The sequence below is a fragment of the Crinia signifera genome, chromosome 2, assembly GCF_055691185.1.
Source record: "Crinia signifera chromosome 2, ASM5569118v1, whole genome shotgun sequence".
Lineage (NCBI taxonomy): Eukaryota > Metazoa > Chordata > Amphibia > Anura > Myobatrachidae > Crinia > Crinia signifera.
The window spans coordinates 252,287,680-252,305,268 of record NC_139218.1 but is presented as its reverse complement, the minus strand read 5'-3'; the positions used below and the strand labels follow the sequence as shown (position 1 = coordinate 252,305,268).

Genomic DNA, 17,589 nt, shown 5'->3' with positions numbered 1-17,589 from the left:
CCCACTATCCACGTCGGCGTGGAGTTGAGAATAGAAAGTGTGGCGAGCGCAGCGAGCCACCGAGCCCGAAGCGTGGCGAGCGCAGCGAGCCCCGCGAGGGTACGCGGACAGCTGTGAAGCCCGCGAGGGGACGCGGATACATGTGAAGGTATCCGCGTCCCCTCGCGGGGCTCGCTGCGCTCGCCACGCTTCGGGCTCGGTGGCTCGCTGCGCTCGCCACACTTTCTATTCTCAACTCCACGCCGACGTGGATAGTGGGGGTATGAAAAGGTCGTAGGACGCGTACCGCCGCCCCTCGCGGGCTCGCTGCGCTCGCCACGCTTCGGGTTGACGTTGATCGTGGGGTGGCGTTAACAATTCGGGTGGCCATTATTCACTTCAGGGTGCCTATTTGGCCTCTGTGGCCCATTTAACATTGTTTCCTATGGAAAAATTGGGTCAATTGAGGCATTGAACAGGAAAATCGGGTCAATTGAGACATTTAACATTGTTCCCTATGGGAAATCTCGGGCATCTCGTCGGTTGATCGCACCCGATTTTTTAGTGCATTCAATCCCCGAGATGCCCGAGATGGGCGCCCTTCTAAGTAAAGAGTACCTTTATTTTTTATTTGCACATACAACTTTATTCATAGAAATATAAAAAATAAAATTTTACTCTAGTAAATTTTAATAATCGCCTAATATTTGTGTTTTTTTTTACCGCTAGGTACAGTATGACCATGGTCCCGACCATGTTTGTCAAGCATCATAATCCTCTTTTCCTCATATTTATGTGACAGGAATCAATGTTTTGTTGCATATTTCCAAATACAACTACTATACTTGAAATGTCTCCAAGTTAAACTTAAACTTACCTACTTCTCCTGAACTGTCCGAAAAGCTATTGAAAATCAGGTTGTGCTCCTGGCTGCCCAGAAAAGTGGGCAAGTTTAATTTAGCTGACCAACCCCCACCTGCAGGCACCCATTTATCAAGCAAAAGTGGGCAGTCCAGGCATCAGATAACATTAAACATGGTGATTTGCATCCATGCGGCCCCCTGCCCTGCTTCACAATGCTAACTTCATGGCTTCCCACACCCAGGGAATGTTCCCATGAAGCTGTCAACTATGGTAAGAAATTCTTATTATTTCCCTAATTTAAGATCCTGGTTATGCAATCTAGTGAATAATGTTGGTTGGCAATTTAAGGAATCATTGTAATTTAAAAAAGATATTAGTCAGTTACAGATATAAACAAGAGCGAAGTAAAGAGATCTTTCTCATAGCTAACTATATGAAATCACTAAACTTTCAAGGCACTAAAAGTGCAATGGCTTGCAAACTTACTGTAAACGAATACTGTGTATATACTACACATATACCTTAAGATACCTGCAGTATCTTTAGGATACAATAGGAATTACTGGTCAATCACAGTACACACTTCATCATCTGACCACAGTTTTTCACTAGTCCCAAATAACATTTTAATATTCGTATTTGGATGTTAATTGAGATCAGCAAATAGTAGCAATTTGCACCCAATAAGGTCTTAAAGAGAAGACATAATTACAGCATGTATGTCACCTTTAGAAACAATTCACCAACTGAAATTAATGTCAGCAAGCAGCAGTTTATCTTTACCCAAAGGTAACTCAGGAAGCTCAGAAAAGTCAAATCCCAAAACTTCAGGGGGAACAAGATGGGGTGTTTTAGGATCTATATGGAACAAAAAAGTATTGTTAGTAATATAAATCAATCTTCTGTGGGTCAGATTTTATAACTCTGTTTGCTATAAAAAGATGTTCTGTTGAATGTAAGAGAGGTTCTTAAAAAATATATATTTTACCGGCCGGAAGAGATGGAGTTTCTGTTATGTGGATCTTTTTGGGAGACATTTTTTGTGTTTCAGTTGGAACTGGAAATAAAAATGTGAGAGCTCAAACTAAACTCATTAAATTATTCCATCATTACATCACTATGTAAATTTCAAAGCTGAATAACCTACAACACTGTTTCAAAATGATGCCACATGATTGTTACCTGGCAAGGAAAAACATTCTACATGACTCTACGTAATAAAAAATAATATTTTCATCCAGGAATACACTAACCTAGGAAAAAAATAGAACCTGGCCCAAGCCTCTGAAACAAAATGAAAGGTTACAATGTTATGATAGAAGATTATTTACCCGTAGAGGTGGTTGTTTCTTCAAATATTTTAGTTGGTTGTATGTCCTTCAAAACTGAATGGAATAAAAGTTTCTGTTAGTAATGTTTAGGACAAATCATGGAAACTGACACGTCCAGCTGGAATAATAGCTGAATGATACATGGTTGTAATAAGTCCCAAACCACAGAAACTGAATTTGAGTTCAGTTGGTAGATACTTTACTACAGCAGGTGAACGTTCAAAGACAAAAACCACTCACTAGTTTCCTTACTTTTCCACCTATGCACCAGCTGCCTATACCAACCTTGCAGTACTTCATCTATCAAGTCTGAAAGCAAAACTGTACACAGTATTTCAAGGCCACGTTTGCCTGCAGGTGTTATCCTCCTTTACTTACTACTATATCAGACTTTAATATTGTCGGATTATAGTCAGCCACTACCTTCGGACTAAGGCATATATCTAAAAGACTTCAACTAAAAATGCCTTTATTTACAAAAAAACTGAAGCTCATTTACAAGCAAATAAACATAAAAAGACCAAACCATAAAGAATTGCAAACAAACAAAAAAAACATAACCCTTTTTTGGGTCCATGGTTGTATCTCCAGAAAATGTATATATGCAAATGTAGATGAGTGTCATACCCCTTTCAGATTGAAAAAGGACCCGGTAATATGACAGGGAAAGATGGGTCAACCTGGGTCTTTCTCTACATACAACTGGTGGGATTTGACCCTGCTCGCAAAAATATTGGCTCCAGCATTTTCATCTGTGTGCAAGTAGGTAATAAGCTGGGCTTTGATCATCCCCTATTCCAAAAGCCTTGAAAAAACATTATCTATGCCCCAGCTTCTATCTGAAAGGGGTATTCGAGTGAATACATCACTTCACAGATTAACCTGCTACCTTTCAATAATTTTAAATGTTATGATTTTTAATCTAATATACTGCTTGGTGTAATGAAAGTTTATGACCGAAAATCATCAGAATCAAAGAAACATATAAATGTAAGAGAAAATCAATTCAAACTTCCAGATTGGCCGTACTGCTTGATATTTACAAGATATCACTAGGATTTCTAATACCCAAAAAAAAGGAAAATGAATAGCATCAGGAATATGCAAATAGTTTTCCTGACAACCTCTACTCCCGATTGTCCTGTCTCCTGATGGAAATTAACTTAATCTCTAAGCACATTTTAAAACTGCCCCACCTGCAGTGTACATTGGTTTGGGCTAAGGTACAGATAAGTCACACAGAATAGTTACTTAATTGTTTTTGCTGTTCTAACCTCTAGGTCCCTGAAATTATGTATTATATACTGAGCTATTACAAGGGGGTTGACCCAAGAGTATTACAGTATGTGGTAGGGTTTACCAATGACACCATAATAGCAACCACAGGAAAACCGTATACAATGGTTAACATTGTATACAATGCTCCTGTCAAATGTGTGAAATCAATGCAGTAGCAAGAGGTTAGATAGAGTTGTGACATATGCTTAAATTGTTTTGTGTGACTAATTTCTATAAGTTGCAGAACATGCTTACTGTATGTGCATTGACCATTGCTTAGCTGCTTATTACAATGTAAGGTAGTACGTATGTTTTATAGAAATGATCATGGAAGCGACTACACCCAGGGCCGCCAAGAGGTGTGCCATGCCCGGTAAAATTTTGGGGGGTGGCCACCTCCCGCGATTAGGCTATGCCCCCAAAACATTTAGGGGGGTGAAAAAAACTATTTAAAGTCGAAGGGAGAGTATTATTGTCACCCCCCTCAGCATACACCTACAGCATGTGCTGTGCTGACAGCAGGCTCAGCATGAGCTCTCAAACTGTCTGTGATACACTCATCCTGAGCCTGCTCTCAGGCTCAGCATGAGCGTATCACAGACAGCTTGAGAGCTCATGCTGAGCCTGCTGTCAGCACAGCACATGCTGTAGGTGTGTGCTGCTCGGGAGAGATGGAGTGGGAAGGGGCGGTCAGACCAGGGCCTCCGCTGGGCCCCTCCAGCAAGCCCAGGTAATTAGTACCCGCTCCCCAGTGGCATGCGGTGGGGTGAGGCAGGTGAGGCACAGCCTTTCCTGTCATACTAGTGTATATGCCAGAGTTTCTAATTTATAAAATATGTCGAAGCGTGGCGAGCGCAACGAGCCCCGCGAGGGGCCGTGCATTACTTCACATGTATTTCGCATCCCCTCGCGGGTCTCGCCACGCTTCGGGTTCGCCACACTATATAAAATCAACTCCACGCCGACGTGGATAGTGGGGGGTATGAAAAGGTCGGAGGACGCGTACCACTGCGCTCGCCACGCTTCGGGTTGATGTTTATCGTGGCGTTGCGTTAACAAAGGGGAGGGGGGCATTTGACATAAAAATTAACCATCATGTGGGTATACAATTAAAAATCGGGTCTGGGGGGGGGGGGGGCATTTAACATTGGGTACAATGTAAAATCGGGACGGTCGCGTCGCATGCCATTGTAATGGGATGCGATGCGACCAATTTTTAAATTGTATGGGAAGGTCTTTAAAACCCGAAAATCGGGTCGGTCAGGTCTGATCGGGTCCCATCGCATACCTTAAGTTATGGTATGCGATGGGACCCGACGGGTGCTGTGCTAGGAAACAAGTACCAAAAATACAAAGAATATATAAAAAAAATCTTATTTTTATAATTCTATTCATTTTTATAGTCAAAAGTCTGGAGTAAAAAGTCTATGGCAGGTGAGGCAGTATCTCACCTGGCTACCTTTTCTGCACATCTCTTATCAAAACTCAGCGAATCTCCAGCAGTATATACTACTGTACATGTGTATAATGCTGGCATGTACCCCATGGCTCATATATTGTGTGCCTATCTGGCTCTGGTACTTGCCTGGGTCTCTTGAGCCATTTACCTCACCGCACGTCCTTGCCGCTCCCCCCCCCTCTCAGCGGGGCTGACTACACCACCATCTAGCCTACAAAAAGTCTCTTTGTCACCTGACTGGGTTGCTTCATCTAAGCCTAGGACTGAGTACTGACGTGCCTAGAACTGATAGGAGAAATTTGGTGAGGACCTAAGGTATGGGAGTTCCATGATATAATATTGGAATCTTGCTTTGGATTTCCATATAAGAAATGCCAGATTATAAGACCGCCGTGTACATGCCAGAATGAGAAATCGCTGGACTGAATATTGCCATGTGTTAATTGACTATGGTGAACATTAAACTGCTTAATGTATTTATTATTTCTATCTATGGGCTTTCATTAAATAGATTAGTATCCCTGATGCATTAATTAAATTAAAACACACTATTGTGTGCTTCAACAGTCTGACAGTATGCTGGCTGCTTTTACAATATAGAAATACATTTGATTAATAAACATGGGTCCTATGACCTTAGTATTTCAGATGCATGTATACAATCTCTGAAGGGACTTTCTTTACAATACATTTTCATATACTCTGTGTAAACTGAATGAACAAAGCAGTTACTATACCAGCTGTAGGGTATGTCTCTTCTGGCAATGGAATTTTAGGATCAGCAGGAGAAACCCTTGTTCTCTTTAATGCTGTAAAATAATATTGATTTTAATCAGTAATGTTCCTGCTCAAGATCCACAGCCCGTGTCTTAGCTGATGCCAAGCTGTAAGAGCTTACTTAAGAAACACGCCACATGACTGAAAGCACAATATGTAGTACAGCTATAATGAATAGCAGCATACAGCGCAAATCTTTCCAGGGGATAGATGGTTTACAGAACATAGAGAATGACCCCCGCAACAATGATATACAATATGTTAAATGAGAAACATGCATACATAACTGACCTACACGTTATGGGTGAAAGACTGTAATCAGCCAACACACTTCTTAGTTATTTGAAACATTTGCTCAACAAATAGGCGCAATGCAATCACGATCCAGAAGCAAAATGCTGTCACTACTGCTTATTAAACCTTTTATTTGGCTTGAAATACAGCACACAAAGTTTCTTTTACTAACCAGTCTACTCCACAGCTACACCTACTCTAAAAATGTCATCAATATCATTGACAAGACAATTACCCAATCCTTCTTAATGTTAGGGGAAAAAAAGAGATACTGTAAAAGAAAAGAATAGGTGCAACATTAAGTTGATATTGGAATGATCCAAAAAAAAAACACTTCATATTATACTAAGAAACAGAAAGTGCAAAGTAGCAAAGGAACATAAAAACTGGTAGCATCAATGATCAAAAATATTTAAAAGTTGCTTTATTTACTGAAATGATTTAAGCTCTGTATTACATTTACTGTGCAAAGCTCAGTCGTATAGCTGTAGTGTAGCGTTCTTGCACAACGTAAAAATCTTTCCATGCAACTGAGTCATTGCGCATGCCCTAGTAAAGAAAAAAAACAGCCATGCCTGCTCTAGTTGCCATAAGCCTATATAAGAAGCATAACCAATCAAGATAATCAAAGAATAAAAGCACTTATGCTAGCAGTACATTTCTATATACTGTATGACAAATGATCCTTCTGATGATTATGTACAGTATACTTCCCTGTGTGGATGCATCTCTAGGAAGCAGCAGGAGTAGTTGTTTTATAAGACATGGATATTGTTGAATACACTATGGGAGGTATTCTATGGGTAGTATTCAATGACGGTCGCCGCGGCCGGCGAGGGGGTTAAACAGCAAGCATCGCAGAAAACCAGCGATCCTCGCTGTTTTACCCCCTCGCCTGCCGCTCGCCCTATTCAACATTCCAGGGGGAATCCTCGCCGTCACAGGACAATGAGGATTCCACCAAACAGTGAGACCTGCGGTTAATGCAGCGAACCTGCTGTATTTAGCCGTGAGTCTCACTGCTTCTGCAGCCTCATACGCCGATTCCCCCTCGCTCAAAAAACGGAGCGAGGTGGAATTGGCGTATGAGGGGGGTGAGTTGAATACGGACAGGGCGAGCGGTGACAGCGAGCAGGAAGCCCTGCTCGCTGTCACTGCTCACCCACGGCCGTGAATAGACCCCATTGTTGTTTCCGACAGTCAGAATATCGGCCAATTCGACGTCAGCAATCAGACTTCAATCTACCAAATGTTGAAAAACATTCAGACAGTCAGAATACATGTAAGATTACCAAATCTATGTGTGTTTTGTTAAAAACAGCTGTGGATTCGAAAACCCAGCAGCTGTTTTCGACACTAGAGATTCGACTTTTTAAAAAGTTACATCTGCATGGGTTTCAATGCAGTGAAAAAATGGCCACAATGTGAATAAAAAGGCCGATGTGTGCCAATAATTTCAGCTGACGGAAATATCAGCACACATTGAATACGCCCCTATAGCTTGAAAATAACTTTATGTTTGTGTCTGTTTATGAACATGTATTTTACAAACCATCTGAAAATAGCCCCAGCAGAACAACAATAAAGTTGAGTATGTTTCACAGATTAAAAATTGTCAGCAAACTTACTGAGGATAACAAGCCAAAAATGTGGGTTCTTTGTTGAAGCTATTCAGCGAACTGGTCATTAATGACCCCATCCCTCAGCAATGCCTGCCCCCCAAAAATGGCTTAATTAAACAAGCACATGCACAGAAATAAAAAAAAAAGTAAATTTTACCAGTTGTGGTCTTGGGCTTGGAAGTTGAAGTAAACTTCTTAACAACTTTTTTATCATCGGAAACTGAAAATAAAAGCTTTAAATGACCACTTTGTGCTTCCTATTTACATCACTGGGACAATGAAGAGAAACAGTTCTATAACAAAGGGAAAACGTTTTCTACATGGTCACAAAGCCTAGCTGGCCATGAACAACAATAATGTAGCCAAAGCAAATTAATAATAATATATATATATTTATATAATATATATATATATATATATATATATATATATATAAAAAATAAAAAAATAATAAGACAAAAGTAGCTCAGCTGTGAATGTGCTAATTGGTATCATCAAAAAGGTCATCACTCAAATAGATGGACCATAATAAGCCCATTGGTTGGTGAGAGTCACTCACACTGACTCTTACATTTCAAAACAAATGTATATACAGGTTGAGTATTCCTTATCCAAAATGCCAGAAGAATTTTTTAAAACCTGAAACAAAGTTTGTTTACAATCTCAGGCACTGAATATGAAACAGTCATGTCCTTGCACATATTTAGTGCCAGTTACATATCATGTCCCCAGTAGTGCCAGTTACCGATGTCCCCAGTAGTGCCAGTTACCGATGTCCCCAGCAGTGCTTTTAGCAAAAAATAAAAGTACATGTTAGAGACTATGTATTTTGAAATATTTTGATAACAGATATTTGGATAAGGGATACTCAACCTGCATTGTTGTACTTATATCAAGCAAGATGCATACAGTACTAGTTAGTAATGCATGAATATAAAGGCTTAGGTTAGTGGTTAGAAATAGCTTCCTCTTGCAGGCAATAAAGATTACCAGTGCACTAAAGCAAATCAACTGTGGGAAAAAAATGTCCTCACTCCAACAGGATGACTGCCAAACTGCAGGTAAAGGAACACTCACATCAAGAGTAGATCAGTGCCCTTTTTCTATCGATATTTCTCCAAATGCTGTCAGAAAAGGCATGCATCTCACTTCCACAACTTCATGACACATTTCTTGTCCAAATTTGGCCAGCATGGGAAGCAGATTTTTTTTGCCTGAGAAACACATCATGAAGGTCCAGAAGTGAAGAGCATGTGTTTGTCAGGCATTCTACGTGTGGTCTCATATATGGCACTAAACTACATTGCTTCACAGTCAACCATCCACAGCAGTTGGAGAAACAGTCTACAAATGCTGAGAAGGCTCTTTCCCATCATTCAGCTGTCATACTGTTGAAGTGAGTAATTTTTTTGTGCCACAATGGATTTCCAGAAATGATTTATAGTATGTAATTAGGGCAAGTTTTTTTCTATAGATAACTAACCAAAGCCTTGATATTTATGCATTCATAACAAGTATACCGCTTGCTTGATTTCATCACAATATGTAATTTGTAATTGTAATGGAATGTAACAATGTAAGAATCTGTGCAAATCTCATGAACAAGTGGATCAACTACTGCCCATCAATTTGAGTGGTGACGGTTTGACGATTTACTGAATTACGACATCCACAGCTGTACTACACTTACCTATGTTCATCAAATTTGGGCATAGGGATTATTATTTGTTGAATATGTGTCCTGCAGGACTATTCATATTGTATTACTACAAGGGCCTTAAACTCAAATCTCAGTATATACAGTATGTTCCTTTTAGTATAAAACCAATTCCAGAAAACCTCAGATGGCTAGACATGTTGGTCAAGTTGGACTGAAAATTCAGTCACATGTTGACCACATCCAACTCATGCCACATTTTGGCAATTCATGTCTTTGTTTATGGCCAAATCTGAAAAACATCTGTTGTATGGCCTGCTTTTGAGTAAACTGAAAAACCCAATATATAGTACCTTTAGAATACTAGATACTCTTTTCTAAAAAACAGAATGGAATATGTATCAAGCACTGCATAACCAAAAGACCTTGGTTCATTTAAAACACAAAAGGGTCTACAGATATTACCTAAATTAATTTTTTCTGGTTCATGTGTGTGTGGTGCTTCATTAGTATACATTTCAGAGTCTGGCTCTGTGCTGTCTGAGGTAAAATTAAAACAAACAAGAAATTAATATGGTTAGAAGGGGAGAATTCAGTCACAGAAACACAAATACTGTTAATTAGTAATGGATAATGATTTTACCAGCTTCCATGAGTGGTTCTTCAGTGCTAGGGAAAGGTTTTGGGTGAAATGATGCAGTTTCTTTTGGAACTGGAACAAAGAGTAGAATTTACACTCAGCTTCCAGGGAGTTGAATTGAAGATGGAATGAATTTGTGTTAGGAGGAGAAAGCAAAGTTGACTCTGGAACATAAATTGGATTAACCTGTGAAAGGAAAACTGAGGCAGTTCTAGAGAATATCAAAAAGTGCCCTGTTTACCAAGTAGAAAATACCAAGTAATTAGTAATAACATACTGTACATTGTTTATTATATTGTATGTGCACACACAGAAGCAACATAAATATTGTGCACAGTCACCTTGAATTAAGGCACTGGGCATCTCTAACTGCAGCTCCTTGGGTAGCAAACATCAAGAGAATTTGCTAGAATATCTGTTAAAAATGGATGAGATTCAAGCTCTAGCAAATGCTATTCACATTGACATAACAGCAAAAAGTGAATGGCAAATGCTGAATGTCAGGAAAGATGCCAGGAGGGACTCCATGTCGTAATGTAGGGTGAATCAACAATCAGTTTCTTACACTTACATTATTGTTTTTTGGGTAGAGATTACCATTAATATACGCTATATTTAATGTTGCATAAAGTTATCCAAAACATGTAGTAAAGTGTTACATTGTAATGACTCCAACATGCACAGTCATAAAAGCTTTATGCCATAGCATGGGAACAATAAACAACACAAGGGTTACCTGTCCAGCATACCCTCCATACATTTGGAACCCAGCCTGTTATTATGACCCCTTTCAACACTGACTGCCAGGGCGGCCTCCCCCCTCCGAGCACCAGGTGACAGACGTTCATGTAAATTGCTATTAAATGAAGGAGGCTGGCAAGAGGTGCACAGTGGGCTGCTGCAGCAGGCGACCTGCCGCTGTTAAATGAAGGTGGCAGACTACCATCGGCCGGGGGTGGAATAAGCCCGGCCCTCCCCTCTTCTAGAGTGACAGGGCCAGGGACAGTTCTACCCATAACACCCCCATAATGGCGGCCCTGCTGACAGCTCACATCAAAATCATTCTCACTTTCACTAGCATTCATATTCATGTTTAGGTGTAGTACATAATACTTCAAGTACCATTTTATAGCTGTAGAAGATCTTAGCTGCATCATTGCAGGGATATCACTTTCACAATTTAAGATGTTACATGCATAGCGTAGCTATGATAAAAACATATATATACGGAAGCATATAGTAAAATCACAGTATATATTAACTATAATCGAAAGAGATTTTTTTTTTGCACAAGAGTCTTTTAACAAGCACCTGCCTATGGTGTATTTCAGACACCTGCAATTACCACTGAAATGTGCCCATGAATTTCCCACGGATAGATAAATGTAGTTACTACCACATTACGATTCTTCAAATTAAATGGTGACCAATAGTAGGAAGACAGTAGGGGGGGGGGGTGTCCATTTGCCCATAAGACCTAAAACTCTAAAAACGTTAAGCTCCATTTCTGATATTTACAGTAAAGGTCACAACTGCAGCTGCAATACGGAATCTACATGTGAGAAGTGATGTAGCAAACGTGTAGATACTGTAAATGGCCAGTATGGAGCCGCTGTAAATTCACAGCTCCTCTCATCCCATCAGTTAACCTGAACAGTAGCAGCTTTTATTACGTCATTTTAGTTGCAACCTACTATAGAAGGAATGAAAATTAGACTTATTAACTTGGATACATGGTATATTACTAGCCAAATAGGGGAACCTCAAAAACCATTATAATAATATACAGTATAATACAATGACTAGATAAAAACCATTATATTCACAATATTGTATATCGACTATACATTTGCCAAGCTGTAAATGATTATACCCCACTCCCACAGATCTGGCATATCTTATTTGACTTGAACCCTTCCCACTGCAAAACTTGCCCTGATTAGATCATTTAGAATGAGGTGGCAGTGGCCCATCTACAGCATGAGGAGGGGTTGGGGGTGTCACAGACAGACCTATCTCAGTGGCGTAACTACTGTAAGGCAGCCTCAGCTGCTGCTTGGGGGAGACAGCCACAGTGGGGTCTGTGTGGGCGCGGCATCTGCTCGACGCACTGATATGCTGCTGCCTGACGCTGCCCACTGGCTGAGCACTGGAGGCGCCACAAATTTTTTGGCAGGGGGGGAGCAAAATTTATAGTTACGCCACTGACCTATTGGAGTCACAAAATGACTGGCATGAACACTACTCATTAGCTGCTCCAACTACTCACTATATCTCATAGATATCATGAATCTTCATAGATAACATTTTAAACAACGTGAATAAACCACACTTAGGCCCAAAATAAAATAGCCTGATATTTTCAAGCACTGGCATGATCCCATGAGTTAGTCAGTAGATTTAAATGGGGCAATAATATAAATGTCAAATCATGTTTTGTCGTTTACATTTTTGCTAAATCTATCCCTTAAATCACTGCAATCTTGCTGGTTTTTGCAATGTATAGGCTGTTACATTTGGCCTTTGGGACTCTAATATACAGGTTAATTACAATAAAACAACTTGACTACAAAAAGTCTGTTTCAGGGTTTTTTTGTTCCAAAATCAACCAACCATTTGGAACCTACCTCTAGAAATGTTGTCTGTGTTTGACACAGAATTAAGTAAATCTAGACACATACTCAATAGCTTAATATCATATAAATTGGCATATTAAGACGTGCATAAGTAAATGACAAAATGGTAGAATGACATTTTTGTGATGATCCCCACCATTTCAGATTTTTCATGCACCCCATAGAGATGATTCTGTACCATAATTACCAGTGAATTATGAAGCTGCACATCAACAATTAAATACCATTCCTTGCTTCGTGAGATTGCATATACCTGCAGGGACCTCAATAGCAATACCACTACTATTATTCTGGCCAAAGAAATAGCCACAATGGTTAGATAAAAAAAAAAATTATACAGTACTTCAATATAGGGGTTGATTAAAATATACACAACATATTTGGGTCCCTGAGTATGTGCGGTGCTCCATAAGTACCTGTTAGGACTTTTTTGCCACCCTATAGGACTACATACAGAAACCCACAAGTCTGGGGAGCACATTGGCAGCATTTCCAAGACATTACAACAGTAGCTCGACCCTATTGCATCTACTTAAATTGCCCCCCTAGTGCCCAACTAAATATTGTGATCTTATAAAGAACAATATACCAGGTGGAGAAGGTGGAACTTCGACCTTAGCAACGTTTTCATGTGTAGTGATAATATGCTGAGCTCCCGTGATTGCTGAAAGAAATATTCCAAAAAACAGACATTCATTTTCCCCTTTTTAACTGCGAGAAATACATGCTTGTAGTAGCAAAGGGAAAAATGCTTATTTAGAAACAAGTGAGGTAGATATATCAAAGTAATAAAATATAATTTTTTTGCATTTTTGGAGCCAATGGTTGTCATGACTTTCAAGCTTGTGGATATTTGTAAAGAATAAGGACCATATTTATCAATGAGTTTTTTTGTAACACTCAATGAGTTTTAAAACATTTTGGGGCAGATTTATTAAGCTTGGAGAAGAGATAAACTGGAGATAAAGCGGAGAAAAGGTAAAAGGAGATAAAGCACAGCCAATCAGCTGTGTTTGAAAAAGACAGTTGGGAGTGGATTGGCTGGTGCTTTATCTCCTTTTACCTTTTCTCCGCTTTATCTCCAGTTTATCTCTTCTCCAAGCTTAATAAATCTGCCCCTCAATATGATAAATAGTTATCCAGCCTATCAGTTCCCAACTGTAATTTCTCAAACACATGACAGTCAGGACCTTATTGGCTAGAGCACCATTAATAACACTCAATGAGTATTATACTTTGTTGCAGATAAAATTGGTTGAGAGTAGAGTAGATCAGTTATGTATATCCAGTTGAATATACATACTATTAACATATCCACAGCTCGTACACAGCTTCAAAATGATCCCACTGACTTCACTTCAAGTGATGAAGCCCCTTAGACGTGATATCTCTTCCTCAATGCTCCAGTAGTGCAGTGTGTGGAAGCAAAAGTAACAGTTCATTCTTTCCTTATACAAGTATTCTTAAGCACACAGCCACAATTTCTGTACTTCACAAAAGGAAGTAAGATAATTGCTCTTACCAAGGTATGTGTCACTACAGAATACCCAGCAAGTAGGCAATTTTGTAATACAAAGAGCCAGGCTAATTAGAAGATCATTCCATGGATGCTATTGCAGAAAAGAATGTGACCGCCAATCAAGATGTGATATTTCTCAGTATAATGGGTGGATTGTGTGATTTAAAGCAGAGACATATGCTGAAATGAATGATGTTTAATGCTGGAATGCAATGATACAGAAGCACTAACACTACTAGTTTAAGTAAAACAAGCATTACCAGTGGTGGTTTTTGTATGGGTTTTAGAGGGCAGGAAGCTTTGTTTGGCTGGGTTATTTTGGCTTGTTGTAGCTGGAAAAAATATCAATATTAGTTGATTCATGCTAAAATAGAAAAAAATATTTCTATCCAATAATGTTATCCAAAGGCCTAGTATATACAATACAACAGTGACAGCAGTATTATTTTATATGCTATAGAACAACATACTCCTAGTTCCTACTAAAATATTTTCTGGCTCAGCAAAGTACTGTATACTTTTGCAGTACATTGCATGGAAAAGATAAGTTAATTCTAAAACTGGGATGCAGTTTAAATCCCGGCGTTCAAAATCCCGACGCCGGAATCTCGACACTTTCTCTCTCCATGGGTGTCCACGACACCCATAGAGGGAGAATAAATTAATGTGCCGAGCGTAGCCCTTGTCGGGATTTCCGCGGTCGGGATTTTGAATGCCGGGATTCCGACCAATCCCCTAAAACTACAGTAGATGCAGTCTCATTACTCCCAATGCATTTATGTAAAAACAGTAATTAAGGGTGTAACAACCAAAATGGTCATTAACAGAAGCTTGGCGACTTTACGAGGTATTTAATATGTGTATGGCTCCATTGCTCTATAAAAATAATAGTAATCTAGTACTGAAGTAGTCTATTCTAATTGCTAAATTCTGTCTTCCAAAATGTACTTCATATTAATTACTACACAGTTCCCATTTACACATTTGTGAATCTAAACAAACAAACAAAAAAGGAAAAAAGCAAATACCAATGGATTTCACTAGTTCAAAGGACACAGCACACTAAAGTAACCCAATCTAAAGTGCACGATGACCCAGCTTTATAATCCCATACGGCTAATAAAATCTTGTTTTTTTTCAATGTTAGTTGGTGGTTGACGCATGAGGAAACCCCATTCATTTATCAGTGTTGCATGGAATTAGGGAGGTTCCCTGGGTTAATCCCCGATTTTTAGTACAGGAAAAAGGCTATTTAATTGAATATCCTTTTCATATGTGGAAAGCGGATTAGCCGGTAATGGAATGTGCCCATATGAGATTGAGATAAACCAGGATAAAGCAGACCATAAGTATGGTACCAGCCAACATAAGCAGTACTGTTATTGCCTAAAGGGTAAACAGACATTCCCTGAACAGTGAAACTCATGTTAGCTTAACTATTTGCTAATACATTTTGTGATAAGGCTAAACAGGATGTGGTAAATTACAGCTATGCCATGCAAATAAATGTAAATGATTATAGCAATATGCACAAACTGCCTCATGTACTAAATGCAAAAGCATATTAATTTCATTTATTAAGAATTATATTCCACATACAGTATACTCTCAAATTACAAGCACTACTTCATGTATTTAGTGTAGACATGCCTTCCTACCAAAAGTTAGGGTGAAAGGCAGTTTAATGCCAAGCCATCCACTAACCCTCCTCCCTGCTTATCAAAGCACGCACGGTGGTCAGCGTACGAGCAGTGAAGAAGGACAGAATGGGGGCCTCTGCAGAAAATAAATACAATTTCTGGGTGCACCGCACCACGGGGCTTCACCACACCCCAACCATGGAAAAATATTGTACGACTGAATACATTTAAATTTGTGAAAAATCTTTTATAAGGATTTACAAAAAAATATTATACAAATATGTTTTACCATGGTGAGTTTGCAGCTTTCCCAAGCTGGAGACTGTAGTAGGAACATAAATAGACTGCTTCTCATTTGCAGCTAAAAAAAAACAATAATATTTTCAAGAGCGTTAGGTTTATTCCTTTACAGGAGGATAGAATGATGGAGCAAAATTACACCAAAAGTGGCGTTATCATAGTGAATGAGACTGGCAAGCATCCAAGATATAATTTTTTCCAATGCAATTATTGTTATGGTATCGTTGGTGTTTTGCTGAAGCCAATAAGTAAATGGTCTTTAAAGCATCACTATTAAAGTTAATTATTGAAGTACTATTGCATTTTTAGATTATTTGGTGCCAACATAGAGAGAAGCCTGTCAGGTTAAAAATGTTGGCTGTCAATTTGGTATGAACAACTAACATACAGTAACTGAGGCTATTTTTTCCAATAGCTGCCTTCACTGACCTGTGCACTTACAAACAATAAATAAGACACCAAAAAATAAAGTTATCAATTTTTTTTTACAAGATATCATATGGAGAAGGGAGTCATCAGGCTAAACAAATAAATCACTATTTCTTAATGGGAAGATGTTAATTAGATGAGTTGGAAGTCATACTTGTCTTTACCTAAAGTTCTACTTTGCTTTTTGAGAGGTAAGCGAGTGTTCCCTTTTGACATATAAGTGGATATCGAATGCGTTCCTGGTGAAAAACATAACTTAATCACATGTACTGCACATTAGGTGGCATCTATTTTTTGTACAGGTACAATATAAATAAAATTACACTATTTAAAATAAAAACATCAAGCAGCAAAAACAAGTTAGAAGAACAGAGGAAAGGAATTTCATGGCAACTGAAGCTCAAGTAAAGTATTCTCTATGTATGAGATGGTTAAGTATGATTCAAATAGACCTTTTGAGGTCAAACTTATGAACCAAAAATGAAAAAGCAAACGAAAAGCATCAGAGTAAAAGCATAATGCTGATCTAACCCAACCACACCAGCAAAAGCATGTAGAATATAACAGGTGCCTTTACCAGGAGCTGTCCTGTGTATTTGGAGAGGTAATTCTGTGCTCAATTGTGACACATCAATGGGCTTTAGCTGGATTCCTGTTGAAAAAAGTCATCACGGAATGAAGTGGCTTCAAAAGGACTGAAAATGAAACAGTGTTGTAAATACTACAACGATAAGTATTAGAAAAAGTAGAAATGCTGTTGAAGAACCCTTAATTCCCCCCAAATAAAAAAAATAATACAAAATTGATACATTAACCCCTTCAGTAGTGTTTTTCTTCTTTTGGTAGCGCTCCCCACTGGACAATTTTTTTAGGGGGAGCGATGTGTCCCGGGGCCAGGCAGCGTCGCTGATCACTACAGTATGTCAGCCGCTACCCGACCCTGCCCCCTGGCAACCCAGCCCTGCCCCCTGGCAACCCTGTGTGACATTGTACGCCACACATTGTCATACAGCCTGGGGAGGGGCGGGGATGTAGGGGATGCGCTGTCGAGCAGCCAGAGCTGGGCAGCACTGAAGCTGAATTCAGCCATCAGCTCAGCGTAGCTGCCCGGCGCTAAGCAGTGGCAATCCCAAGAGCTTTCCAGGCTTGCCAGTCTGGACACTG

The 17,589-nt window shown here is 39.3% G+C and overlaps 1 protein-coding gene across 20 annotated transcripts in view; it reads right to left on the bottom strand.

Moving 5' to 3' along the window:
* Positions 1-17,589, bottom strand: part of ABI3BP (ABI family member 3 binding protein) — a 355,065-nt gene that overhangs the window by 103,953 nt on the left and 233,523 nt on the right. For 11 of the 20 annotated variants that reach the window (XM_083174266.1, XM_083174276.1, XM_083174271.1 and 8 more), the window contains 12 exons: positions 17,003-17,077; positions 16,590-16,664; positions 15,986-16,057; positions 14,317-14,388; positions 13,127-13,201; positions 9,905-9,973; positions 9,727-9,801; positions 7,762-7,824; positions 5,649-5,720; positions 2,175-2,228; positions 1,832-1,900; positions 1,627-1,701 (listed from right to left, as the gene is read on the bottom strand). In XM_083174266.1, the coding sequence (XP_083030392.1) occupies positions 1,627-1,701; positions 1,832-1,900; positions 2,175-2,228; positions 5,649-5,720; positions 7,762-7,824; positions 9,727-9,801; positions 9,905-9,973; positions 13,127-13,201; positions 14,317-14,388; positions 15,986-16,057; positions 16,590-16,664; positions 17,003-17,077 (846 nt within the window). The remainder of the gene's footprint in view (positions 1-1,626; positions 1,702-1,831; positions 1,901-2,174; positions 2,229-5,648; positions 5,721-7,761; positions 7,825-9,726; positions 9,802-9,904; positions 9,974-13,126; positions 13,202-14,316; positions 14,389-15,985; positions 16,058-16,589; positions 16,665-17,002; positions 17,078-17,589) is intronic. The other 9 variants (XM_083174285.1, XM_083174286.1, XM_083174273.1 and 6 more) reach the window with 8 other exon arrangements.